The sequence below is a fragment of the Somniosus microcephalus genome, chromosome 6 (assembly GCF_052327205.1).
Source record: "Somniosus microcephalus isolate GS21.2 chromosome 6, FLI_Smic_1.0, whole genome shotgun sequence".
NCBI classification, from domain to species: domain Eukaryota; kingdom Metazoa; phylum Chordata; class Chondrichthyes; order Squaliformes; family Somniosidae; genus Somniosus; species Somniosus microcephalus.
The window spans coordinates 132,525,889-132,552,831 of record NC_140992.1 but is presented as its reverse complement, the minus strand read 5'-3'; the positions used below and the strand labels follow the sequence as shown (position 1 = coordinate 132,552,831).

Genomic DNA, 26,943 nt, shown 5'->3' with positions numbered 1-26,943 from the left:
ATGCGTCTTGAATGTTGTGAGGGTTCCTGCCTCCACAACCCTTTCAGGCAGTGAGTTCCAGACTCCAACCACCCTCTGGGTGAAAAAGTTCTTTCTCAAATCCCCTCTAAACCTCCCGCCCTTTACCTTGAATCTGTGCCCCCTAGTTATTGACCCTTCTACTAAGGGAAAAAGCTCCTTAGTATCCATCCTATCTATGCCCCTCATAATTTTGTACACCTCAATCATGTCCCCCCTCAGCCTCCTCTGCTCCAAGGAAAACAAACCCAATCTGCCCAGTCTCTCTTCATAGCTGAAGCGTTCCAGCCCTGGTAACATCCTGGTGAATCTCCTCTGCACCCTCTCCAAAGCTATCACATCCTTCCTGTAGTGTGGCGACCAGAACTGCACACAGTATTCCAGCTGTGGCCTTACCAGTGTTTTATACAGCTCCATCATAACCTCCTTGCTCTTATATTCTATGCCTCGGCTAATGAAGGCAAGTATCCCATATGCCTTTTTTACCACCTTATCCACCTGTTCCGCCGCCTTCAGGGATCTGTGTACTTGCACACCCAGATCCCTCTGACCCTCCGTCTTGCCTAGGGTCTTACCATTCATTGTGTATTCCCTTGCCTTGTTAGTCCCCCCAAAGTGCATCACCTCGCACTTTTCCGGGTTAAATTCTATTTGCCACTGTTCCGCCCATCTGACCAACCCATCGATATCGTCCTGCAGACTGAGACTACCCTCCTCGCTATTTACCACCCTACCAATTTTTGTATCATCCGCGAACTTACTGATCATACCTTTTACATTCATATCCAAGTCATTAATATAGACCACAAACAGCAAGGGACCCAGCACCGATCCCTGTGGTACCCCACTGGCCACAGGCTTCCAGTCACAAAAACAACCTTCGACCATCACCCTCTGCCTTCTGCCACTAAGCCAGTTTTGTATCCAACGTGCCAAGGCACCCTGGATTCCATGGGCTCTTACCTTCTTGACCAGTCTCCTGTGCGGGACTTTATCGAAGGCCTTACTGAAATCCATGTATACCACATCCACTGCGTTACCCTCATCCACACACCTAGTCACCCCCTCAAAAAATTCAATCAAATTAGTCAGACATGATCTTCCCTTGACAAAGCCATGTTGACTATCCCTGATTAATCCTTGCCTCTCCAAGTGGAGACTGATTTTGTCCCTCAGAATTTTTTCCAATAATTTTCCTACCACTGATGTTAGGCTCACTGGCCTGTAGTTCCCCGGTTTTTCCCTACTCCCCTTCTTGAATAATGGAACTACATTAGCGGTTCTCCAGTCCTCTGGCACATCCCCTGTGGCCAGAGAGGGTCTGAATATGTGTGTTAGAGCCCCCGCAATCTCTTCCTTTGCCTCACACAGCAGCCTGGGATACATTTCGTCCGGGCCTGGGGATTTATCCATTTTTAGGCCTGCTAAAACCGCCAATATCCCTGCAATTTTTTCTCCTTCAAGTATTTATCCAATTCCCTTTTGAATCTGCCTTCGCCACCCTATCAAGCAGTGCATTCCAAATCCTAACCACTCGTTGCATAAAAAGTTTTTTCTCATATCGTCTCTAGTTCTTTTGCCAATCACCTTAAATCTGTGCCCTCTGGTTATTGACCCTCCAGCCATTGGAAACAGTTTCTCTTTATTTACTCTCTAAACCCTTCCTGATTTTAAACACCTCTATCAAATCTCTTCTTAGCCTTCTCTGCTCCGAGGAGAACAACCCAGCTTCTACCTCATCCCTGGTATAGTGTATGTAACCTGTACCACCTTAAGAGGATACCTTAAGGTGATGGACTACTTTTTGATGGCTCCTGTACATTGTAGTACCGGTGGTGACCACACCGGTATATAAACCCTGTGGAGCAAAGTGTATTCCAGTTCAGCCCTGACCCTCAATTACTAAAGACCTGTTTAATTATTTCTGTAGTCTGTGTCCAGTTATTCAGCATAACTACATTTGGAAACACAGACTCAACAGTGGCGACGAGTCTGATCTTACCTAGCGGCAGTTGCATCAAAGGAAGCTTCGCCTCTGAAACGGGCGTCGATCAAGGACATCCACCCTCAACATCCTGCTGGGCACTGCATAGCACGGGAGGCAATCGGGAACCCGGGTTGGTTTCTGGCCACGAAGTCAAACATCAGTGACCATCCCTTCGACGACAGCGGCGGGTAAGCCCGATCGAGCGGCACGGGGGGGAAGTCGGCCGAGTTGTCAGTAAGAGAAGGGGAGGGAAACGACGAAAAGGGCGGAGAACACGACCGCAGCCGGTGTCAGGGGCCGGACTGCAATCGGGGCAGAGACGCGCAGCAGCCAGAAAAGCGTTTATGTCCACAAGGACCGCGGGAGCGGCGGGGAACAAGAGCAGCAGCGTAGGGGAAAATAAAGGACCGCTGGGAGGCGAGAACGGCAACAGCGCAGTAATCGCCATTTTGAGTCGGTGGGGGAAGAAGACAAGCGCGAGAAAAGCCGCCAAGCGCGGGAAGCCGCCATTTTGAAAAAAAATAAAATAAAATAATAATCATATCCGAAGGAAAGGAAACTCAACAAGGATGCCAAAAATGGGTAACATCACTGCTTTTGATAGCGATGTGGAAGATTGGGCCACTTATGTGGAACGCGTCGAAGTTTACTGTACAACGAATGAGGTACCGGAGGATAAGAAAGCACTAACCCTATTAAACTCGATGGGTGCGAAGACGTACGGGTTATTAAGGAACCTTGTAACACCAGATAAACCGGTAGGAAAGAGTTTTGCGGATATTGTTACTATCCTGCAAGAGCATTTAAACCCCACGCCGCTGCTGATAGCGGAACGATTTAAATTCTACAAAAGAATTCAACTTAAAGAGGAAAGCAACGCTGAATTCTTAATCGAACTGCGCAAGTTATCAAGGTACTGTCAGTTCGGTACAGGACTAACAGACGCACTGAGAGATAAGTTTGTGTGTGGGCTCCTAAGGGAAGGAACCCAGAAGCGACTGCTAGAGGAAAAGGATCTTACGCTGGACAAAGCTTTCAGCATTGCAGCATCGCACGAGGCAGCAGCACGAGGCGCTGCAGAGATACAGCAAAGGCCATTGGAATTCAGCACCAATGAAATGGGTAACATCACTAAACAGCAGTAAAGTGCTATCGTTGCGGAAGGACAACGCATGACCAGAACCAGTGCTGGTTCAAAGATAAAGAATGCAGGCAATGTGGCAAACTTGGTCACATAGCGAGAGTATGCCGGTCAGGAAAGAAGACCAGCAGCAAAAAGTCGCCGCAGGAGAAGTACAAAAAAGTACACAAGGTGACAGAGAACAGTTCGGATGAACAGAAGATGGATTCAGACTCCAGCAGTAAGGAACTGGGTTGTCTAAAAATACATAATGTGGGTAACACAGCAGACCACCAAACTATCTGGGTCATGCTTCGGATAGCAGGAGTCCAAGTGAAGATGGAATTGGACACTGGATCGGCATTGACGGTCATGAATAAGCAAGATTACAAAAGGTTATTCTCGCACATTCCCCTGAGGGATACGGAGATTGTATTGAAAGCATACACGGGGCAAATAGTATACCCCATCGGAAAGATAAAAGTAAATGTGGTCTACAATGGTAAAGAAAGTCAGGAAATGGACTTGTATGTGTTACCTGATGGAGGTCCGCCACTACTGGGACGGGAATGGATCCGGAGAATAAATGTGGACTGGCATTCCATACAAGCACTGACTGTAGATTCCTGTAAAGAGGACGACGTCAAACCTAAACGACTGTCCAAAATATTGGACGATGCTAAGGAGGTGTTCCAACAGGGACTGGGAACACTGAAAGGAATTACGGCAAACATCAAGGTTGAAGAACATGCAAACCCCAAATTTTTCAAAGCCAGACCGGTACCTTATGCGATACGACCTGCTGTGGAAGCAGAGCTGGAAGGGCTAGAACATTCAGGAGTACTGTCAAAGGTGGACTGGAGCGAATGGGCCACACCCATTGTTCCTGTCATGAAGCGTTCGTTGAGCAACAAGCCGGGGGAACCTGGGTAGGTTCGCATCTGTGGCGATTTCAAGATCACTATTAATCCGGTTCTTCACACGGTGCAATATCCGCTTCCGCGGATTGAAGATATCTTCGCTTCGCTGTCTGGCGGGAAACACTTCACCAAGATAGGCCTGGCACAGGCGTACCTACAGATGGAAGTTGATGAAGCGTCACGCCAGTATCTCACGATCAACACACATAAGGGCTTATATCGGTATAATAGACTGGTTTTTGGAGTGGCATTGGCTCCAGCGATTTGGCAAAGGGCCATGGAGCAGGTATTGCAGGGAATTCCAGGCACACAATGCTACCTGGACGACATTCTGATTACAGGAGATGATGATAAGGATCACCTCGCGAATTTGGAGCAGGTGCTCACCAGATTGAAAGAATATGGGCTCAGAGTTAATCGCCAGAAATGTGAGTTCTTTCAAAAGCAAATCTCGTACTGCGGCCACGTCATTGACCAGGAGGGGCTCCATAAGTCACCTGACAAGATCGAAGCTGTTGTGAAAGCTCCCGCTCCGGAAAATGTATCCCAGTTGAGGTCGTTCCTTGGGTTGGTTAACTATTACCACAAGTTTCTTCCAAATTTATCCACGGTGTTACACCCGCTGAACACACTTTTGCAAATGGGAATACCATGGAAGTGGAGCGATGATTGTAAGCGGGCTTTTCAAAAAAGCAAGGCACTGATCACCTCTAAGGAAGTGTTGGCTCACTTTAACCCAACGCTGCCTATTTGCTTAGCTTGTGATGCTTCTCCATATGGTATCGGGGCAGTGCTCTCACATAAGTTTCCAAATGGCTTGGAAAGGCCAGTCGCGTTCGCATCTAGATCATTGACCTCCGCAGAGCGCAACTATGCTCAGATAGATAGGGAGGCTCTCAGCCTCGTGTGGGGAGTTAAGAAATTTAACCATTACCTGCAAGGCCAAAAGTTTACGCTGCTGACAGATCACAGCCGTTGGTTTCCATTTTTAACCCTAAGAAGGGTGTTCCGGTTATGACGGCGCAGAGGCTTCAGAGATGGTCCCTTTTCCTAGGGGCACATCAATATGATATCGAATTCAAAGGTACAAAGCAACATGGTAATGCTGATGGGCTGTCGCGCCTGCCACTACCTACAGCGGAAGAGGCACCGGCAGTTGACCCTGTCGAGATATTTCACTCGACCATCATCGAATGCTTACCAGTCACCAATGCGGGTATTGAGAGAGAGACCCGAAACGACCCGACACTGTCTCGGGTCTACGATTTGACAGTGAAGGGATGGCCAGCACATGGCGACCCACTGTTACCAGCATTCTCAGCCAGACGAGAACAGCTGTCCATCTGTCAAGGAACATTGATGTATGGAACAAGGGTGATTATTCCTCCTAAATTAAGGGAGAGAGTTCTGAAGGAATTGCTGAAGGTCATCTGGGGGGAGTCAAGATGAAAAGCCTTGCTAGGGCTTATGTGTGGTGGCCAGGTATCGACAAACAAATAGAGGATCTGACTAAAAGCTGCTCAGGGTGCCAAAAAGTTCAAAACGCACCTCCAATTGCACCGCTGCATCCGTGGGAATGGCCTTCAACCCCATGGCAACGTGTGCATATCGACTTTGCAGGTCCATTCATGGATTCCATGTTTTTGATAGCAGTAGACGCACATTCTAAATGGCCAGAAGTGATTAAGATGTCGACCACTACCTCTGAAAAGACGATCGCAGTTCTAAGAACCATATTTGCAAGGAATGGGTTGCCGGAACAAATATGTTCAGACAACGGACCACAGTTCGTGTCAGAAGAATTCCAGAAATTCATGAAAAAGAATGGGGTGAAACACTATACATCTGCCCCATATCATCCGGCTACAAATGGGTTGGCCGCGAGATTTGTACAAACGTTCAAAAAGGCGATAAAGGCCATGAGCGAAGACCATATTCCACTACAACACAAGGTGGACAATTTCCTGATGGCATATCGAAACGCCACGCATGCAGTGACAAATCAAAGCCCTGCCATAATGTTCTATAACAGGAGGTTGCGGTCCCGGTTGGATTTGTTAAAACCCAATGTGCGTAGGGAAGTCGAAAACAAGCAATTCCAGCACGTAAATAACAAGGCCACTCGGAGTTTCGAAATAGGACAACCAGTGTTGGCCAGGGACTATAGGAATGATAAATGGCAATCCGGAACAATTCGTGCCCGACAAGGACCCTTGATGTACACGGTAGACGTTGGAGAGAACGTAATACGACGTCATGCTGACCAACTTGTGGAATCGAGAACAAGGGTCGACCCCATGTCTACGGCAGAGACACCAGTTGAAGAAGTTATTGAGCCTGTAGCATCTACCTCAGACTCGAACGTACATGATGATGTTCAATCCATAGGAGATCAAATGGATGAGTCACCCCAGCAACGAGAACCAGAGACCCCTGAAAGGCGTTATCCGGCCCGGATCAGGAGGCCTCCTCAGAGACTGAATCTTTGAACAGTTTTGTGTGAAAGTTGTATATATGTTATCCATGTAATGTTTAAATTGGGGTGTACACTGTTAAGCTAAAAGGGGAGGAATTGTAGTGTATGTAACCTGTACCACCTTAAGAGGATACCTTAAGGTGATGGACTACTTTTTGATGGCTCCTGTACATTGTAGTACCGGTGGTGACCACACCGGTATATAAACCCTGTGGAGCAAAGTGTATTCCAGTTCAGCCCTGACCCTCAATTACTAAAGACCTGTTTAATTATTTCTGTAGTCTGTGTCCAGTTATTCAGCATAACTACATTTGGAAACACAGACTCAACACCTGGAACCATTCTAGTAAGTCTCTTCTGCATCCTCTCCAAAGCCTTTATGACCTTCCTAAAGTGTGGTACCCAGAGTTGAACACAGTGCTCCAGCTGGGGCCGCACTAGTGTTTTATAAAGGTATAGCATAACTTCCTGGCTTTTGTACTCTATGCCTCTATTTATAAAGCCCAGAATTCCATATACTTTATTAACTGCTTTGTTAACCGGTCCTGCCACCTTCAGAGATTTGTGCATAAACAGGTCTCTCTGTACTTGCACCCCCTTTAAATTGTACCATTTAACTTGTTTCGTCTCTCCTCCAACATAAGGTCAGAAATGGGGATGTTCTCTTCCGTGTTGAATGTCATCTGCCATGTGTCCGCCCATTCCACCATCCTGTCTATGTCCTCTTGAAGTCTATCGCTATCTTCCTCAGGCCAGATAATTTGTTTTAGTGATGTTGGTTGAGCGATAAACATTGGTCAGGACACTGGGGAGAACTCTCCTGCTTTTCATCAAATAGTGCCGTGGGATCTTTTACATCCGAGAGGACAGATGGTTTAACATCTCACCCGAAAGACGGCACCTCCGACAGTGCAGCATTCCCTCAGCACTGCACTGGAGTGTCAGCCTGGACTTTTGTGCTCAGGTCTGTCGAATGGGGCTTGAACCCCCGACTTTCTGACTCAGAGGCAAGAGTGCAACCACTGAGCCACGGCTGACGCCGTGCAGTAACAGTGTGAATGGACTTATGCTTGTCGTAACTCAAGCTGCAGGTTTACCAATGGGGTGATTCCCGGATGCTGGGCTCCCAGCAGGTACTATAGGTTGGAGATAGGGTTACAAAGCTGCAGCTCTGGTTCTCTCCCCACCCCCATGCCTCCTGTCAGTGCCGCTGCCCTCTGAAAAGTGTGAGCCTTTATAATTATGTGTCTGATGACAGTTTTCCTCCAACGTCCTTCTAATTCCTCCACCCATCAGGTCGGTGCTAAATCTAAGCTCTGCTCTTTCTGTAGGAACATCTGGCACGCATGGCCCGGCAGGACATGGAGAACGAGAGGCAACAAAGGGAGGAATACACGAGGAAACAGCAGCAGAGAAAAAAGACCGAGGCCCTCGACGACCTGGATATGGTGGACAATTTCTTTGAATTTTTGCCCAGAGTTCTGGCAGGCCAGGGTCCCCAGGGATTTGAGGTAACATTTGCCATGTGGGGAATTCAAACTGGGGTTTGTTCAGTGATCCTGAGCTCCCAGTGAGGAGCTTCGCTTGATGGGAGCGCAGGTCAGAGAAACAGGGCTGCAGGGCATCATTTTAACCTAACGCACTGGGTGGGAAACACCCCGCCAGATTTTACAATCCATTGACCTGGGATGTCTGCGGGCCGGGATCTCTGTCGGCGGGACCTGGGATCTCTGTCTGCGGGCCGGGATCTCTGTCGGCGGGACCTGGGATCTCTGTCTGCGGGCCGGGATCTCTGTCTGCGGGGCCGGGATCTCTGTCTGCGGGGCCGGGATCTCCGTCTGCGGGGCCGGGATCTCCGTCTGCGGGGCCGGGATCTCCGTCTGCGGGGCCGGGATCTCCGTCTGCGGGGCCGGGATCTCCGTCTGCGGGCCCGGGACCTCTTGTCTGCGGGACCGGGAGCTCTGTCTTCGAGGCCGGGACCTCTTGTCTGCAGGGCCAGGACCTCTGTCTGCGGGGCCGGGATCTCTGTCTGCGGGGCCGTGATCTCTTGTCTGCGGGGCCGAGATCTCTGTCTGTCAGCCCAGGACCTCTTGTCTGCGGGGCCGAGATCTCTGTCTGCGGGGCCTGGGATCTCTGTCGGCGGGGCCGGGATCTCTGTCGGCGGGGCCTGGGACCTCTGTCGGCGGGGCCGGGACCTCTTGTCTGTGGGGCCGAGATCGCTGTCTGCGGGGCCGAGATCTCTGTCTGCGGGCCCGGGACCTCTTGTCTGCAGGGCCGGGATCTCTGTCTGCGGGGCCGGGATCTCTGTCGGCGGGGCCTGGGACCTCTGTCGGCGAGGCCGGGACCTCTTGTCTGCGGGGCCGAGATCTCTGTCTGCGGGGCCGAGATCTCTGTCTGCGGGCCCGGGACCTCTTGTCTGCAGGGCCGGGATCTCTGTCTGCGGGGCCGGGATCTCTGTCTGCGGGGCCGGGATCTCTGTCTGCGGGGCCGGGATCTCTGTCTGCGGGGCCGGGATCTCTGTCGGCGGGGCCTGGGATCTCTTGTCTGTGGGCCCGGGATCTCTTGTCTGTGGGCCCGGGACCTCTTGTCTGCGGGGCCGGGACCTCTTGTCTGCGGGGCCGGGACCTCTTGTCTGCAGGGCCGGGACCTCTGTCTGCGGGACGTGATCTCTGTCTGCGGGGCCGTGATCTCTTGTCTGCGGGGCCGGGACCTCTGTCTGCGGGGCCGGGATCTCTGTCTGCGGGACCGAGATCTCTGTCTGCCGGCCCAGGACCTCTTGTCTGCGGGGCTGGGATCTCTGTCTGCGGGGCCGTGATCTCTGTCTGCGGGGCCGGGATCTCTTTCTCCTGCTCATGTTCCGGTTGTTGTTGATTTTTTCAGGATTTGGAAGTGAAACAGGAAAAGCTGGAGGAGTTTGATTTGGATAATAGCTCTTTATCCTCCGACTCTGAGGAAGAGGACGAGCTTGCCCAGTACACCTTTCCAAAATATGCTGCCACTTACTTCCAGGGGTCATCGACCCACACTCACATTCAATGGGCTCTCCGTCACCCACTGCTCTTCCATGAAGATGAAGTTGATGTTCTAGTAAGTTAACTCCTCGCACCTGAAAGAGATATTGGCAGGCAACAAACGGGCTTCAGAGTTGACTGCATTAATAGAAGAAAATAAGATGACATATTTTCCTTAATGAACCCTCATAGAAGACAGATAGGTAGAATTATGTAAGCATACAGGGTATTCTGTCGCCAATGGTATCGTAAGGACCCATGGGACAGTGTTTTTTTTATTAACAGAGTGTATTTGAGTAAAGGAGATTGTTACAATGAGAGATATCCAGAGTGAATCTGTATTGTTTTCATCGAAAATTTACAATGACATAGAATGGTATTAGTAAAATCAATAATACTGACAGAAAATGGGCAGATTTATGGCCCTGTGAGACTCAGTTCATTGGACAGAGTTACCGTGGAAGTGTGTTTATTGATCATTGAGACAGAGTTAAGGTGGAAGTGTGTTTATTGATCAGTGGGACGGAGTTAAGGTGGAAGTGTGTTTATTGATCAGTGGGACGGAGTTAAGGTGGAAGTGTGTTTATTGATCATTGAGGCAGAGTTAAGGTGGAAGTGTGTTTATTGATCAGTGGGACGGAGTTAAGGTGGAAGTGTGTTTATTGATCAGTGGGATGGAGTTAGGGTTAAAGTGTGTTTATTGATCAGTGGGACGAAGTTAAGGTGGAAGTGTGTTTATTGACTGGTAGGGCAGAGTTGGGGTAGAAATGATTTCTAAGACTGTAGCTATTAATAGACAGGACGGTTAGGCTATAAATATATTCATTAAAATGCAAAAGTCCCATTTTGGGGTGTGGTCTCATGATGTTAACCACAGCAGTTTGAATAGCTCCAGAGATCTTTGGTCCCCTGCATATATGTTCTTACTATTGTATGAAATCTGTTCTTCCCAGTCTTCCCTGGCGGTCTGGAATATTATCCTAAGGTTCATGGGAGATCTACCAGAGCCCAAGCCATTTGTTCAGGCCTCTGAGAAAAGCAACGACTCCATCATGACACAGATATATGACACCCTTGGCAAGAAGTCCAAGGTCCGCATGATTACTAATCAGGCCGTGGATGAGGTACGTTGTCTGTTAACTCTTTAATTGCTGACACACTGATTTTCCTGTTACCTGTGCTATTAGATTAAATAAAACTGAGCAATATTGTACAGTGCTTATACATGAGAAATATGCTTATTACTCTAAACAGACCAGCACCAACATCCTGTTTAATATTTATTCTTTTGATTTGTGTAATCAGTTTAACTGCGTCAGTTGCCTCAGCTTGCCATTCATCTTTCCTTGAATGTTGGCTGACCTAATCTAGGGTGACACACAAGTGCATTCGGGAAGGAGTGCTGCATTGTTGGAAGTACCACCCTTCAGTGGTGATATTAAAGTTATGTCTGCCTGTGCAGGTGGACATTACAGACCCTAGTTGAAGAGCAGGGAGCTCTCCTGGTATCCCAATGATCCTTCAATGAACACCACCCAAAACAGATAAACCAGTCATTTATCTCACACTGTTTGTGGATGTTTCTAGTGCAGATTGGCTGCCATATTTGAAACTATAACAGTCACTGCATTCTAAAATTAATTCACTGTGTGAATCGCTTTGAGGCATTTAATGATGTGACAAGACTCCATATCTAGCTGCAAATTGTCCCTTATTGCTTGCCTTTTATCTTGACACAACAGCGGCTTACCATTGCGCAGTCTCCTTCGCACAGGGTCTATGGAGTGCTACATGACCACCATCACAACAGGGGTGTTTTGATGAGCTGAATATTGTAATGTACTCTTTCCCCAACTAGAGGGTTGCTTGGACCCAGCACTCTCCTGCATCTTACAGTCCAGACACAAGCTGTTGAATCTCATCCTAACAGGCTTTCAGGCCTCACTTACAGAATATTCTGCCTGCCTCATTCAAGGGAGTTTTGACAGTTCTCATCCAGGCTCCTGCAGAGTGCCACATGAATGAGTAGCTCCCCCCCCCCCCCCCGCCTCAGGGACACAGTGGTAACATTTTCTTATTGTGGTGTTTGAATTATGCCTCCTGCTGGCGGATTCATTCAGATCATGGAGAAGGCTCTGTCATCAACGGCCAATAACACTCCACCCTCCCCAGCCAGGACAGCAAGCATGTTGAGCAAGACCCATTCAACTGTTCGGACCAGGAGAAGAGATGATTTGGGAACCATCCTTGGTTCAGAGAAGATGTTTGGTCTGGACTGTTGCCTCCCTTTCTGGCTAGAGGGGGGTGCCTGGTGACCAGCTACCAGTCTGTCCCACTCTTTCAGTTGGAGGATGATATGGTAGACTTTGGACCTGGCTTGCGCCACCCTTTGGGCCAGAGGACATGTAATGGATGGTAGACTGAAAAGTCCCATACCATCAGAATGGATTGTTGCATCCTGAAGGCTAGATCTGAGGTGAATGTAGGCCAGACCAGAAGATCTGTGGTGAATGTAGGCCAGACCAGAAGATCTGTGGTGAATGTAGGCCAGACCAGAAGATCTGTGGTGAATGTAGGCCAGACCAGAAGATCTGTGGTGAATGTAGGCCAGACCAGAAGGTCTGTGGTGAATGTAGGCCAGACCAGAAGATCTATGGTGAATGTAGGCCAGACCAGAAGATCTGTGGTGAATGTAGGCCAGACCAGAAGGTCTGTGGTGAATGTAGGCCAGACCAGAAGATCTGTGGTGAATGTAGGCCAGACTAGATGATCTGAGGTGAATGTAGGCCAGACCAGAAGATCTGTGGTGAATGTAGGCCAGACCAGAAGATCTGTGGTGAATGTAGGCCAGACCAGAAGATCTGTGGTGAATGTAGGCCAGACCAGAAGATCTGTGGTGAATGTAGGCCAGACCAGAAGATCTGTGGTGAATGTAGGCCAGACTAGATGATCTGAGGTGAATGTAGGCCAGACCAGAAGATCTATGGTGAATGTAGGCCAGACCAGAAGATCTGTGGTGAATGTAGGCCAGACCAGAAGGTCTGTGGTGAATGTAGGCCAGACCAGAAGATCTATGGTGAATGTAGGCCAGACCAGAAGATCTGTGGTGAATGTAGGCCAGACCAGAAGGTCTGTGGTGAATGTAGGCCAGACCAGAAGATCTGTGGTGAATGTAGGCCAGACTAGATGATCTGAGGTGAATGTAGGCCAGACCAGAAGATCTGTGGTGAATGTAGGCCAGACCAGAAGATCTGTGGTGAATGTAGGCCAGACCAGAAGGTCTGTGGTGAATGTAGGCCAGACCAGAAGGTCTGTGGTGAATGTAGGCCAGACCAGAAGGTCTGTGGTGAATGTAGGCCAGACCAGAAGATCTGTGGTGAATGTAGGCCAGACCAGAAGGTCTGTGGTGAATGTAGGCCAGACCAGAAGGTCTGTGGTGAATGTAGGCCAGACCAGAAGGTCTGTGGTGAATGTAGGCCAGACCAGAAGATCTGTGGTGAATGTAGGCCAGACCAGAAGATCTGTGGTGAATGTAGGCCAGACCAGAAGATCTGTGGTGAATGTAGGCCAGACCAGAAGGTCTGTGGTGAATGTAGGCCAGACTAGATGATCTGAGCTGAATGTAGGCCAGTCTAGATGATTGGAGGTGAATGTAGGTCGGATTGTCTGCCCCCGTCAGCTGAAGAAGAGTGTGTGGTGTAATGTATTATCACATGGTTTGCTATGAGCAGGCTCAGTTCTCTCTGGCCTAATAAAACAAGCAACTCATCGTCTCTCTGTCCTTCACTTGTTATACCCACATATATTACATTTTGCTGACAAGCATGGGATCCCAAAGCCATTTTTAGGGATCATTGAAGGACACAGTGTTCAACCTTCGAGTGGACAAGTTTAGGTTGAATTTGTGACACTTAAACTGAATTTTTTGCGATGTTTTACTATTAATGCTGATGCAGAATCGTCTGTGCTTCGCCTTCGCGTGCATGTAAACACAGCAACAGCGGCGTTGATTCTCACAGGTACACAGGTAGTGTACTGAGTCACTGTTCGACGGGATCGGGACAATCATGGCCGCGCCTACGGGATTCATCAGAAGCCTCGGCATGTATGACCGAGCTCACAAACCATTCAGTTCTTACATTGAGCGGATGGAGATGTTATTTAAGGCATTTAACATTATTGCGACTGAAGGGGCAGATGAATGTTCAAGCTCAAAATAAAGTAATTTGTGAACGGAAAAAAGCAATTTTTCTAATGGAGATTGGGCCAGGTGTCTACGGAGCGTTGACAAACCTACTCGCGCCAGGGAAAGCGAAGGATGCATCATTTGAAGACATTGTCGAGAAACCCGAGGACTATTTTGACCCAAAGCCATTAGAAATAGCAGACAGCAATAAGTTTGGTACCAGAAGCCAAAAACAAAGGCCCAGAAATTCAGGTCCCCACGGGTGAGTATGCGCTGTGTACTCACTCGTAGGGCCAACGGAAGTGCCGGTTTCGGGCATGCACTGGAAACCGGAACTTCCGTTCTCTTGCAGGAAGGGGTTCAAAGGTCAACCGCGTGCGCCGGAGAGGCAGCGCGTACGCATCGAACTTCCGCTTTTTTCTCAGGTTTTTCAGTGCGGGTAAGTCCCTAGCAGCTGTGCGTGGAAAAGCAGGTGCAAGGCCTGCTTTTAACAAGGTAAGAGGTGAAGTAAGTAAAATTAAAACATTTTTTCCATAGGTTTATCATTTTAAAATACTTTAAAGAAAGGTAAGTTTATTTTTAGCCCCGTTAAAAACTTTAATTAGTTTTTTCAAAAATTTACATTTTTGTTTAAAATAGTTCATTTATGTAATTTATAGTTATTTTAAAAATGTGATTTAAAAAAAAATTATTTGTAGTTTTACTTAGGTTTTAAGGGGCTGATCTCTATTCATAAATTTGACAGGTCTTCCTGTCAAATCCATGAATGGAGATTCCCTGCTCCGATTGGCTCCCCATGGCCCACATGATCCCAGGGACGCTGCAAACTAACTGCGCCTCTGGGATACGCGAGCACTGCACACCAGCAGCTGGAGCAGGCACAGCAACGGAATTCAGCGCGGGCCCAGAGCATAACGGTAGGCGCGCTTCTTAAGTGCAGGTCGGGGGCTTGCGCCCGCGGGAAGCTTCTGTCCGGAATTTCTGGCCCAAAGTGAAACCATCAGTGAGTACATTGTAGCTCTTAAGAACCTGTCTTTGCTTTGTAACTTCGGCACATTGTTGGATCGTGCGTTGTGAGATAAGTTTGTGTGTGGACTGGTGGATGAGCGCACACTGTCCAAGTTACTGAACACTCCAAACTTAACGTTTGACATAGCATGCAAAATTGCCCTATCTATAGAGATGGCATCTAAGAATGCTAGGGAGCTCCATCCAACTCAAGTGACTCGTGCAGCTGAGGTCTACAGTCACAAAGCCACCGCCAAACCTAAAGCTGTGAGACCGAGTCAAAAGCATGTCGGTGAGAGCAGTTCAGTGAATTGTTATCACTGCAGTGGAAATCACTCACCACAGTCCTGCCATTCCAGAAATGCAAAGTGTTTTCACTGCCAGAAGCAAAGCCATATTTCAACAGCTTGCAGAGCTAGATCGAAAGCATGAAGTAAGAACCATTCTAGTGGCAATGCAAAGTAGCGACAACAAAAGGGAGGAGTTCACAATATCGAAGTGAACACACCTGATGTTGAAGAACTAGGCATCTACAGTATCTATGCCACTAGCGGCAACACCAGCAGTCGTGAGAAAGACTTCCGTATAAAACTTTTGATCAATGACCAATATATTGATATGTGTATTGACACGGCGGAGGACTGCTCTATCATGAGTAAGGACACATATGAGAGTAAGTTTAATCAAGTACCACTTACAAAGAGTACCGTAGAGGAAAAATCCTAGAGACATGTGGACAAATGAAATGTACAGTTCAACACAATGGCCAGTTAGTAAAGCTACTTATTATAGTGAGCTACAACAACAGGCCAACCCTCGTGGGCAAAGACTGGTTGAGAAAGTTAAAACTAGACTGGAAATGCCTCGAAACTGTCAGTGTAGATGCTTCAAAGACGCGACTCAACACAATGCTGAACAAGTACAAAAGCATGTTCTCAGACAGTTATGAGAGCATCACTGGGTATGATGCACATATCCGCATTAAGTCCAATGCAAAGCCTGTCTATTGTAAGGCAAGGCTGGGACCCTATGCATTGTAAAGTCAGGTGGAGGAAGAGCTAGCGAAGCTCAGAGAAAATGGAGTGCTAGTAAAAACTGACAAAAGTGAATGGGCTACCCTGATTGTGGTAGTGCCCAAAGTAGACAAAACCGTACGCTTGTGCGATGACTACAAAGTTACTGTCAACCAAGCAGTTGATGATGAGCAGTACCCGTTACCGACATCACAAGATTTGTATGCAGCACTCTCTGGGTCAAAGGTTTTCTCCAAGCTTGACCTGTCGCACATTTACGCTCAGCTGAATGTTGACAAGAGAGTCAACAGTATCTCACCATCAACACACACAAGGGACTGTACTCATACACCAAGCTGCCATATGGTGTAACATCCTCCCCCAAAATCTTCCAGGCTACGATGGATAAGATTTTGCAAGGAATTCCAAATTGCTCATGCAATCAAGACAATGTGCTGATCACAGCAAGCAGCGAGGAAGAAAGTCTAGAAGTGTTAGATTTAGTGCTTCAAAGGTTGAATGCCCACAATGTCAAATTGAAAAGGAGAAAATGTGAAAAAAACAACAGAAAATGCTGGAAAAACTCAGCAGGCCAGGCAACATCCGTGGAGAGAAAATAGAGTCAAAGTTTCGGGTGGTTAAACCCTAAAAAAAAGGAATGCATCCCCCACCCGCCGTGTACGCACCCGTTGCTGTTTTTGCGGTGATGGGTTTCGAGCCGTGTGCGTGTCCCATCTTGGAGAGGCAGGGCTCTTCATTATTAGATTTAAATCAGGCTCCCACAGTGCAATTGGGAGCCTGATTTAACTGCTGCCAGCCGGGTTTCCCAGGGCTCGGGAAACCCAGCAGCGAAAGGGAGGCGGGAGCTGCCGGCTCCAGAACCTAAGTGCCCTTTACAGCTCTCCATGTGGGCTCCCTTTGGCCCCTCAGGCAAACCTTCGGCCTCACTTCTGCCGATTGCGGCCTCTCGCTAGCCCCCCTGCCGCTCTCGGCAGCCTGCCTCACTATCGGCCGACCACCCCACCCCCCAACCCTCGATTTGCAGCCTGCCCCGTGGCCCCCATTGCTGGGGACAGTCCCCAAGGGTCCCCGGCTGCGATGTCCCGCTGCCGGTTTTCCTGCCCAGCAACCAGCCAGGCTGTCAATTTGGGTGGCTGCCAGGTGAGAAACAGAAGAACAAATGATGATGAGGTCCTGCCGTTAAATTCGCCAGGTGCCTCCACGTCCCCCAGCCTTGCTGGGTTTCCCCCGCTCCCTTCCCGTAATTTTGGGGGCCATTGACTGGCCTCGCTCAGCATGTTCACGGCTGTTTTCAAACTAGAACACACTCTTCTTTAGAATATGACCCCGGAGATGCTACACTGACTGAGCTCTACCATTTCCACAGTGGCTCCTGGACCCAGCACACCCAGTCAGTTTTATAGACCTGAAACATTGTAAACTTGGTTCCTAAACTCTCCTGTAAACATTGTCCTTCTGGTTGATGTCGCAGGTTACACACAATCAAACACGTGGCGAGGAAATGCTGTTGAGTGAGAGTCCCATCTCAGACAGACCCATGTCAAACCTGGAAAAACTTCATTTCATTATTGGTAATGCCATTGCCAGACCCAACATCAGGTAATTGGTCATCAATTCATGCCCGAGGTGTAACTAATGTCTTTTCCTTTCATTTCCAATGTAATTTGCAATGTCAAAGTAGCTACAAATAGTGACAGATTTTCAAGCAAGGCTGGATGTAGCTGTAGGTTCACTATTGAGTGCTAACTCAGGGTTACTTTGGGTTATAAAGAAAGTTGCTTAATTCCTGCATTTCCCATTTTCAATCGCATGGTGGCAGCCAATAAAACAGAAGAAGGAATAATGCCCACGGTCAGCAGTGAACTGCAGTTGGGGGATATTTAAAGTGCTGAAATGATGCTGGGGAGCCCAGGGCAGCTTTAACTCAGCAAAGCTGCCGAGGGAAGAGGGGTTACAGAGTGAAGAAAGGCAGGCACTGGAAGCCCGACTGCAAGGAGGCAGCGAGAGGTGGGGCACACTTTATGGGACTGATGACCACCCCATGGCCAAAGGTGGCAGAGACACCCAGGAGCAGTCAGTACTGGGCATGGCTGACTCAGATATGGGTCCTCACCATGCACAGCCCAAGGAGGTATAGGACCACCCAAATCCTAGCAATCTGTCAGGGCAGCCAAACCCTCAGGCTTACTCCATGCACAGGGGAGTCGTGTAGAAGGAGTAGTTGGTTAGGTGTCATGTAACATAAATGGGCAGCACCATGCCAACTCAAATGGGCAACATTCACACGCTAAACAGTGGATGGAATAAATGCCCTGCACTTGATTTGAACTCTGTGCGGAGTATCTATTTGCCATTGCTTACAATAAGTCAGGAACCCAGCATAAGATGGCAGAAGAACTGAGCATTGAAATGTAGAAGAAAGTGGGCTGGCTGCAGTTACTTTGGAGATGTAGTTTGTCCTTTTAAGGAATGGTGTGGCTGTGGCACTCCTTGAAAGACATCTTGAATGAGTGCCTGTCGCATTAGTCTTCCTTCCTACACTGCCTGTTCCTCAGCTATTTCCTCATTAACATTCTCACCATCTTCCACTGCCATGGCTTCACTAACCTGGTCATTGGCCTGCATGGTGAAGCTTCCTTGCACGTTGAAGTTAAGGAACGTGCAGGAGTTATTCATGAAACTCTGGGGATGCTGTACTGTGAGGCCGTCCCTGATCAGTTGAGGTGCCTAAAGCACTGCTGTAAGATCCCAGTGGTACGCGTGGTAGAACATGACCTTTATTGTACCTGCGCTTCACTTCTGTCTGTGGTTGGCACAAGTACATCCTGTGCCCCAATTCACCCCTCTCCCCACTGTCCTACAGCTTAATTTAAGATAGTGCTCTGGAGTGACCTTTTTTCAATGCCACTTACTGTCTTGCTACTGAAGTCCCCGCTGAGTGCCTTGCTGCCAAAGCTGAAGAGCCCTAGTATCAAGGGAGTCTTTCCTCATGACTCAGTCGCCTGACACTAGGGATTGGCATAGCCGCTCTCCTCTGCCCTGGTTCAAGGGGTCCTAGTGGGAGCAATTTTAACCTGCCACGCCCGTTGGGAAACTGGCGGGATCAGGTGCAGCGCTGGTTTCACACCACGTCCGGTTTTACTCTCCAGTGGAGAGCAACATGGGAGGGGTGTAAAACCGCCGTTCCACCCGATCCTGTGCGTTTCCCGCCCGACGTGTTAGGTTAAAATTACACCCCGTAACTCAGTAACCGAAACTGAATGCAGTTCTAAAGTTTAGTTTGACTAGAGCACTGTATTGTTTTAGCATGACATCCCCCAACTTGCACCCTACTGAGTTAGTGACATAGGGGATTTTATTTGCTTTATTGATGGCTACTCCACAGTAACTGGACAAGTAAAGCCAACATATTCCAAGCCCTTCTCCCTCTGTCCCTGCACTGAACAAGAGCAGTGCACTCGAAGGGCATCGCTGCTGCTCAGACCCAGGAACCAGCAGCTGCATAGTGAACTATCCCCATCAGCAGCCAGCAAGTCCCAATTGCAGGTAGAAATCCTGAAATAAAAACAGAAACTGCTGGAAACATTCAGCAGGCCAGGCAGCATCTGTGAATAGAGAAAGAGAGTTAATGTTTCAGGTCGATGACCTTTCGTTCGAACTGTAGAAATCCTGGGCTGGTTCCCAAATTATTCCTCCTACCTTGCTCTTGCTTCTGCTCTGCACCCTCTCCCTCCCCCTATGCTAAACCCAGGTAATCCAAGTGAAGTGGGTCCCTGTCCTTTTGACATGACCTTCATGCCTGCGAAATAACATGGGTGCTCCCTTGGGATAAAGATCAGAAGCAGAGGCCTTGTTAAATCCACTAACGCCTCTAGATCACTCTCAACTTCACCCGTAGCTATTTCAGCACCGTTCGTATATTATATACTTTTTATTTCCGTTGTGCAATATTTCATTCACACTGGCCTGTATTTAATTTCATCTGTTACTGTTTTCCCACTCACAGGTTTTATCTATAGGTCTTTGACTAGCCCTTCAGTTTCGCATCATCTGAGAATCTGATCAATATACTGTATATTGAATTCAAGTCATTGGAAACAATTGGGAGCCAACTGGTCTCTGGGCCATTCAGCTCAGCACGTCACCCCTATTCATCCCAACATCACTTTCCTATTATTTTCTACCCTTTAACCAATCCCTTATCTGTTTCCAGCTTTTACCTCAAATTCCCATTGTTAGAAGCATTTGTAGCAGCCTGATGTTCAGAACTTTGACAGAAAGCTTTCTGGATATCTAAGGGCCAACATTTGCGATCAGAGGCTCCCCACAGGTGAAAGTACCTGGCGGCCTGAGAGGTATGGAGGCTTGCGATCCTGGGCCTCTCCGGGTCCACGCGGGCAGAGTTCCCCGTATCCCAGGGGCGCAAGCGGTTTGTAGGCGCTCCTGGGATCACGTGGGCTGGCCCAACCAATAAAGAAGGGAATCTCCATTCATATGTTTGACAGGTCCGTACGTGAATGGGGATCACTTAAAAAATACACCAACACATGAAACCATTTTTTTTTTTAATTACATATTTAAAATTAATTAAAATGTCATTTAATTAAATATTTTAAACAAAAATTACATTTTTGATGTAAGCTTAATGGGTATGCAGTTGTCTGGATTGTTTTGTCATCGTTTTTGATTATGGGTGTTATGTTGGTTTGTTTCCAATCTAGTGGAACCTTCCCAGCATTGATCAACTACCTCATGATGACCATCAACACTTAACAAATCTTGTTCCTTATCTCTCTTCGTACCCTTGAATAAATGTCATCCATTCCCCGGTTTTGATTGTTTTAAGCCCTTTGAGCCTTTGGGAAATCTCCATCTCATTCATGCCAAATTTGTTATACCCACTTGAATTATCTCAGTGTATGAAGAGCATGTTAGTAAGTGTCTTCTTTTGTGAATGGATCAAGGAAGTAATCTGTGAGAATGGTCATGCAGCGTCACAATCTTGCGAGCGTCTTTTAGGTTCCTTGGTTTTACTCCGACAACTCTCTTCATGTTCTAGTGCTGTAAGAATTTCTTGCTGTTATGTTTAGTGTCAGTAGTTATATATAAATGTCCACATTCTTTGCCCCTCTGACCTTTTACCAGCTCTGAAATTCCTCAGGGGTTCTACAGGTCTTCCCTCGGAGTAACAGCAGGAGAACCCCACGGAATTCCAGGTCCAGCACATCGAACCATTCTCGCATTTGTCCCAGTCTTCCTCTCGCCTTTCTCCCAGCAGCTATTGCAGTGTTCAACTTTCTTTCTTATCTCACTTTGAGCTGTTTTGTTCATCCACATTGGGTCACAGCAAGAGAGCTCTCGAACCAAGCCCTAGCCCCAAGTTACTGCATGATGCAAATGCTCTCACTGTGTTACCAGTAAACTGAAACAGGAAAAGAGTGTTGTATCCCCTCTGTCAATAAACAGACCCTTCTGACTCTTCCCTTGTTCTTATTGCAGGGATGAGATTTACTGTCAGATCTGTAAGCAGCTGTCCGGGTGTTACAGATGGAGCGTTTACGCCAGAGGCTGGATTCTAATGTCTCTCTGTGTTGGCTGCTTTCCACCCACAGATGGGTTTATGAAGGTTAGTCCCACTGTGCTCCCCACACACAGGCAGTTTTGTCACATGTTGTTCACCATCTGCATTTAGTTTTATGTGGGTAACCCTTGCTTTATTCTAAGGGCAGTTCAGCATCTGCCTGCATCCCTCCACATTCTGCCATTTGCTAACACCATGTTAGTCATTTTTTCTCCCTGTGAAATGCAATGTGTTAAGACCGTCCAGTTTGTGAATTGGTTGGTTGGCCTTTGCTGGTTTTACTTGACCCTGAACACTGAGTGAATGGAGTTGTTCGTGTTGATAATATGTCAGGCTGGCATGTGTACAACATTGAACCAGCTCGTAAAGAAAGGCAGCAGCAGTTTGTTCGGCCGCTTTCCAACTTGGATGCCAGTCAAAGTTTGAAGCCGTAGGGATCTTGTGTGTGATCCCAATTGACTCTTTCTTCACAATTGCCCTGACAGACAAACCAGTAGCAGCAGGAAGCCCAATTTGAAATGTTGCTGCCTTGAGGTCCTAGCCCAAAGTGGAAAGTAGAGTTTGGCAATTTCCTGGCAAGTTGACTCTTCCCATGTTCGTTGTTGGACTTGGCACAGCTCCGTGGTAATTGCAAATACCAAGCTCAGATCTCCTCTTCTACCTGGCAGATTGCCATAGCCATAGATTCCTCCAATCTTGTCCCCCTGTCAGTCCTCTCCTGGGAAATTTTCCAACACAGAGCTTTGCCCATCAGCAACGCAAATTGGAAATTCGGACGCGTACTGCACACATAATGCCACCCACTCATTTTAAATGGCTACTAAACCGTGTGCAATTGTGACAGGAGGCTGTGCCACACAGGGCACCCAGGGGTGATGTACAATTACTCCTAATGTCCTATGTTGTGGTCTGAATCCTTGGGCATCCGTAGTCAACAACAACAACTTGCATTTATATAGCTTCTTTAACATAGTAAAACGTCCCAAGACGCTTCACAGGAGCGATTATCAAACAAAATTTGACACCGAGCCACATAAAGAGATATTAGGACAGGTGACCAAAAGCTTGGTCAAAGAGGCACACCCCTATTAAATCTCCCCTTGACCGTCTCTGCTCTATGGAGAACAACCCCAGCTTCTCCAGATAACTGAAGTCACTCATCCATGGTACCATTTTAGTAAATCCCTTCTGCACCCTCTCCATGGCCTTGACATCCTTTCTAAGATGTGGTGCCCAGAATTGAACACAGTCCTCCAGCTGAGACCTAACCAGTGATTTTATAAAAGTTTAGCTTAACTTCCTTGGGTTCATTTTGCAGTGACACTGTAGTTATAGGGTCAGCACAGCCTTGTTCCGGACTTGACACCTGAACACAGTGGAGGAAGACTCCTGGAACCAACGTTCCCTATAAGCTGAGCAGCTGTGTGCTGATCCCGCGCAGCCCGGGAGCGGCTTTTTCAATGTTAGGTTTTGTGCATGCGCGAAACTGTGAAGGGGGAATTAGGGGGAACATTGCCTGTAACCTTGATATGCTGTTTACGTGCCTAGTTAAACGTCGCTGCTAAACGGTCTCGTCTTTGCACTGACACTAAACCTGCGGAGTGTTAAATCGGTGAGAGCTGAAATGGAACAGAAATAGTAAGTGATGTTCCATATCGATTTAAAGTAGAAAATGTTTTCTACGTGAGGAAGGTTGTGTATCATTTGTGTTTACCTTTATTAGTATCTGCGTAACTTCATTCGAGGCGGACCTTCAGGATATGCTCCGTATTGTGCGGCACGACTACGACGTACGCTTGCAAATGGAGCTCGGAGAGAGCCACCGAGCTACCTGGAACTGGAGGTATGGACGCAAGGCAGAGAAACTCAATCTGTGTGGGGTGCGGAGAGTGAGCAACAAGTTCATCACTGCCACCCGCCCTCATTGGTACTGTGCATTCAGTTGCAGGGGTGGGAGAGTGGGCTTTATTGGTACTGTGTATTCAGATGCAGGGGTGGGAGAGTGGGCTTTATTGGTACGGTGTATTCAGATGTAGGGGTGGGAGAGTGGGCTTTATTGGTTCTGTGTATTCAGTTGCAGGGGTGGGAGTGGGCTTTATTGGTTCTGTGTATTCAGATGTAGGGGTGGGAGAGTGGGCGTTATTGGTTCTGTGTATTCAGATGTAGGGGTGGGAGAGTGGGCGTTATTGATTATGTGTATTCGGTTGCAGAGGTGGGAGAGTGGGCTTTATTGGTACTTTGTATTCAGTTGCAGGGGCGGGAGAGTGGGCTTTATTTGTACTGGCGGGGGCAGGTTATAGAAGCAACCTGGTCCTCGAAAGATGGGGACTTTTATTTGAAAAATCTAAGGATTGGCCCCATGCACTAGGAGTTTAGGAGCTGGGGGAGGTGGGGGCTGTAGAGGGAAGCTTGGGCACTCCCCCCTCCCCATAGTGACCAGGTGCTGGAGTTTACAGCAGCAGGGGGCTGGTCGCTCCAGCACATTTTTGGGGCCAGGCACTGCCGGCCTACAGACTGGAGGTGTCTAGAGACATGCAGTCCCTAGTGACAGGCTAGTCACTGGTGGAGTCTGCGGACGGGCAGACACTGCGGACAGGCGAACACTGTTATTTTTACTTTTCTCACAGGCGACCAAGTTGAAGCAGCCAATCAAGGTGACCGTGACACTGCTGAGTGGATTGAGCCTTTCTGTCTCCATCGATTCCGCCACCACAGCCAATGAGATATGCAAGTCCCTCGCAAGCAAAATTGGACTAAAGGATTCTTTCGGATTCTCAATTTACATCGCGCTGTATGACACGGTAAGTTACTGCCACGTGCAATCCATTGTATCCGAGTGTGTGCAGAGATGGATGGGATGTCCGAAGAGGACTGGGTTGGGGAGGCGACTGGCAGATTGGGATGGGGCGGAAGAGGAGTGGCTGAGTGAGGAGATGACTGAGTGTCCAGAGTGGGGTTAAGGGCCCAGCGTGAGAAGGTGTCTGTTAGGTGGTTGAGGAGGATTGTGACACGGAGGGAACCCTCTCTGGTGCGGCCTCCAATAAGCCAGCTTGGCCTTAGAGGGAGTGGGGCTGCTGAAGGAAGGTGTGTGGTGTAACTGCATTTTGGAGTCAGATGTTAAACTTCTGATACAATGTGCCATCCATTTCTTACTGTGCCAGGCCGAACATACAGCATGCCAGTTCATTCACAACATTTCAAAGGCAGGATGTGAATGCCAATGTATGTACCTGGCCTGGGAATTCGTGGGAGGGCGTTGCACCGCCTGAGGCAGGGCAGGACATCTGCCCACTGGCCTGCCTTATCATCGGCCCCTTCCCAAACCACAGAGTCATTAGCGTAAAGGGAGCGGGACCCATGCCATTCATGGCACTCCCTGGGCACCTGCCCTGCGGGGAGGGGGTGAGGTTCATTTCTGAGTGGGGGCTAAGTCATACCGGCTGACAATGCCAATCTTTACTTGCTCGCTTGGTGACCGATTGCCATTGAGAAACCAGCAACGTGGGTCCTGTCTTCTGCCAGTATGCCAAGCTGGTATGGGAAGCGATGTAAAGGGCAGATGCAAGTCCCACCCCCATATTCCTCTCTCGTCTGCTCAGATAATGTCGACTCCAGTTTGCCAGGAGTTTCCAGACCCACATTTCTTCTCCATATAATTTTGCTGGTCCATTTTCAGAGAGTTACTAGTCTTTATTCACCCACTTGGAAGAAAGAACATAGAAGCACTGGAGAAAATGCAACAAAGATTTACAAGGATGGTACCAGAATTGAGAGCTTACGGCTCTCAGGAAAGATTGCATAGGTTGGGGCTTTTTTCTTTAGAAAAGAGAAGACTTAGAGGAGTCCTGATAGAGGTTTTTAAAATTATGAATGGGTTGGACAGGGTAGATGTGGAGAGAATGTTTCCACTTGTGGGAGAATCCAAAACCAGGAGCCATAAATACAGGATAGTTACTAATAAATCCAATAGGGAAATAAGGAGAAATTTCTTTATTCAGAGAGTGGTTAGAATGTGAAACTTGCTACAACAACTTGCATTTATATAGCGCCTTTAACACAGTAAAATGTCCCAAGGTGCTTCACCTGAGCGTTATCAAACAAAATTTGACACCAAGCCACATAAGGAGAAATTAGGGCAGATTACCAAAAGCTTGGTCAAAGAGGTAGGTTTTAAGGAGCGTCTTAAAGGAGGAAAGAGAGGTAGCGAGGTGGAGAGGTTTAGGGAGGGAATTCCAGAGCTTAGGGCCTAGGCAACAGAAGGCACGGCCACCAATGGTTGAGCACAGGAAGTGGTTGAGGCAAATAGCTTAGATGCTTTCAAAAGGAAACTGGACAAGTACATGAGAGAAAAGGGAATAGAAAGATATGCTGAAAGGCTGAGATGAGGCTGATGGAATGTGAGGAGACTCGTGTGGAGTATAAACACCAGCACAGACTAGTTGGGTTGAATGGCCTGTTTCTGTGCTGTATAGTCTATATAATTTTATATAAAGTCAGCATTACTAAACCCAAAATTGAGAGATTAATGCTCCCTGAACCAAAAGGGGAAAAAGGTTCTGGATTTTACCCAATTTAATCCTAATTTTGTAGTTCATCTCTCGGCGGGGGGAGGGTGGGGTGGGGTGGGGCAGGGCGGGGGTGTAGCTGGTAATTATCAACAATAACCTTCAAACTGTAAGGCCAGCCATAAATGCCTCTATGTGCAAGTCCAACACTGTACCAAACATTGACACACTTTTTCAACATTGTTCTCGCCAGGTTCCAGCTGAATGGAACTGCTGGGGTTGTGCGTGTATGGATGTTAATGATAAAATCAGGTTATGGGTTTTAAATTGTGGGACCATCAAAATGTCTGCCTGTTGGTAACAGAATTGGAAACACCTTCCCTGGATCAATCACTCCCACATTGATGGCTTTTCTTAGTCAGCAGCATGTCGTTGGAACCTAGGGCCCGGAGTAATCAACCAACAGAAGGTTATATTTTATAATCCAGTGCAATGGTCACACACCCAGACTGGAAAACCCTGCCTTAAAGTACAGCAATTGGAATGCCTTCATTGCTAAAACTCCCCTCAATAAGCTATTTTCCTCTTTTTGCAAATGTCTTTTTCCCCCATAGCAACTCTCGTGAATACCTTTCCTACATATGGGAGGCTCTTCTTGCACCTCTCACACTTCTGGGTGTTGTGTATGTACCTTTAAGGGAATAACTGGTCTCAGACTGCAGTACCGGCGGTGACCACCCCTGTATAAAAGGCCCTAGCAGGCTTCTGTAGTTTCAGTTTCCAGGTTGTCTCCATTCAGTAAAGACTTGTTATAATCAACTCCTGCAGTCCGTGTCTCAATTATACACGGACATAATACTGGCGACGAGTAAGAAACGAACTTACCTGCAACTCGGCAGCACCTCAGACGACGTTATTGAAGGTCGAAGCCAGAAGAAAGAAAAAAAAAAAATAATCCAAAGAAACTCGAGAAACGGGCGTCGACCGTGGGCAACCGCCCTCCAAATCATCGAATTGAAAAGTGCAGGAGAGACTGTCGAGAGCCAGGCTTGGTCTCCAGTCTGTGGTTTCCCAGCTAATCGGGCTGGTGGCAGGTA

At 48.0% G+C, this 26,943-nt stretch overlaps 1 protein-coding gene across 1 annotated transcript in view; it reads left to right on the top strand.

Annotated features, from left to right (window-relative positions):
• LOC147116084 (unconventional myosin-VIIa-like) overlaps nucleotides 1-26,943 on the top strand; it is a 507,950-nt gene that overhangs the window by 314,570 nt on the left and 166,437 nt on the right. Inside the window, exons 22-28 of the mRNA XM_085992002.1 lie at nucleotides 7,853-8,032; nucleotides 9,402-9,608; nucleotides 10,486-10,656; nucleotides 17,232-17,359; nucleotides 21,260-21,386; nucleotides 23,065-23,184; nucleotides 23,969-24,142. Of these exons, the coding sequence (XP_085848128.1) occupies nucleotides 7,853-8,032; nucleotides 9,402-9,608; nucleotides 10,486-10,656; nucleotides 17,232-17,359; nucleotides 21,260-21,386; nucleotides 23,065-23,184; nucleotides 23,969-24,142 (1,107 nt within the window). The remainder of the gene's footprint in view (nucleotides 1-7,852; nucleotides 8,033-9,401; nucleotides 9,609-10,485; nucleotides 10,657-17,231; nucleotides 17,360-21,259; nucleotides 21,387-23,064; nucleotides 23,185-23,968; nucleotides 24,143-26,943) is intronic.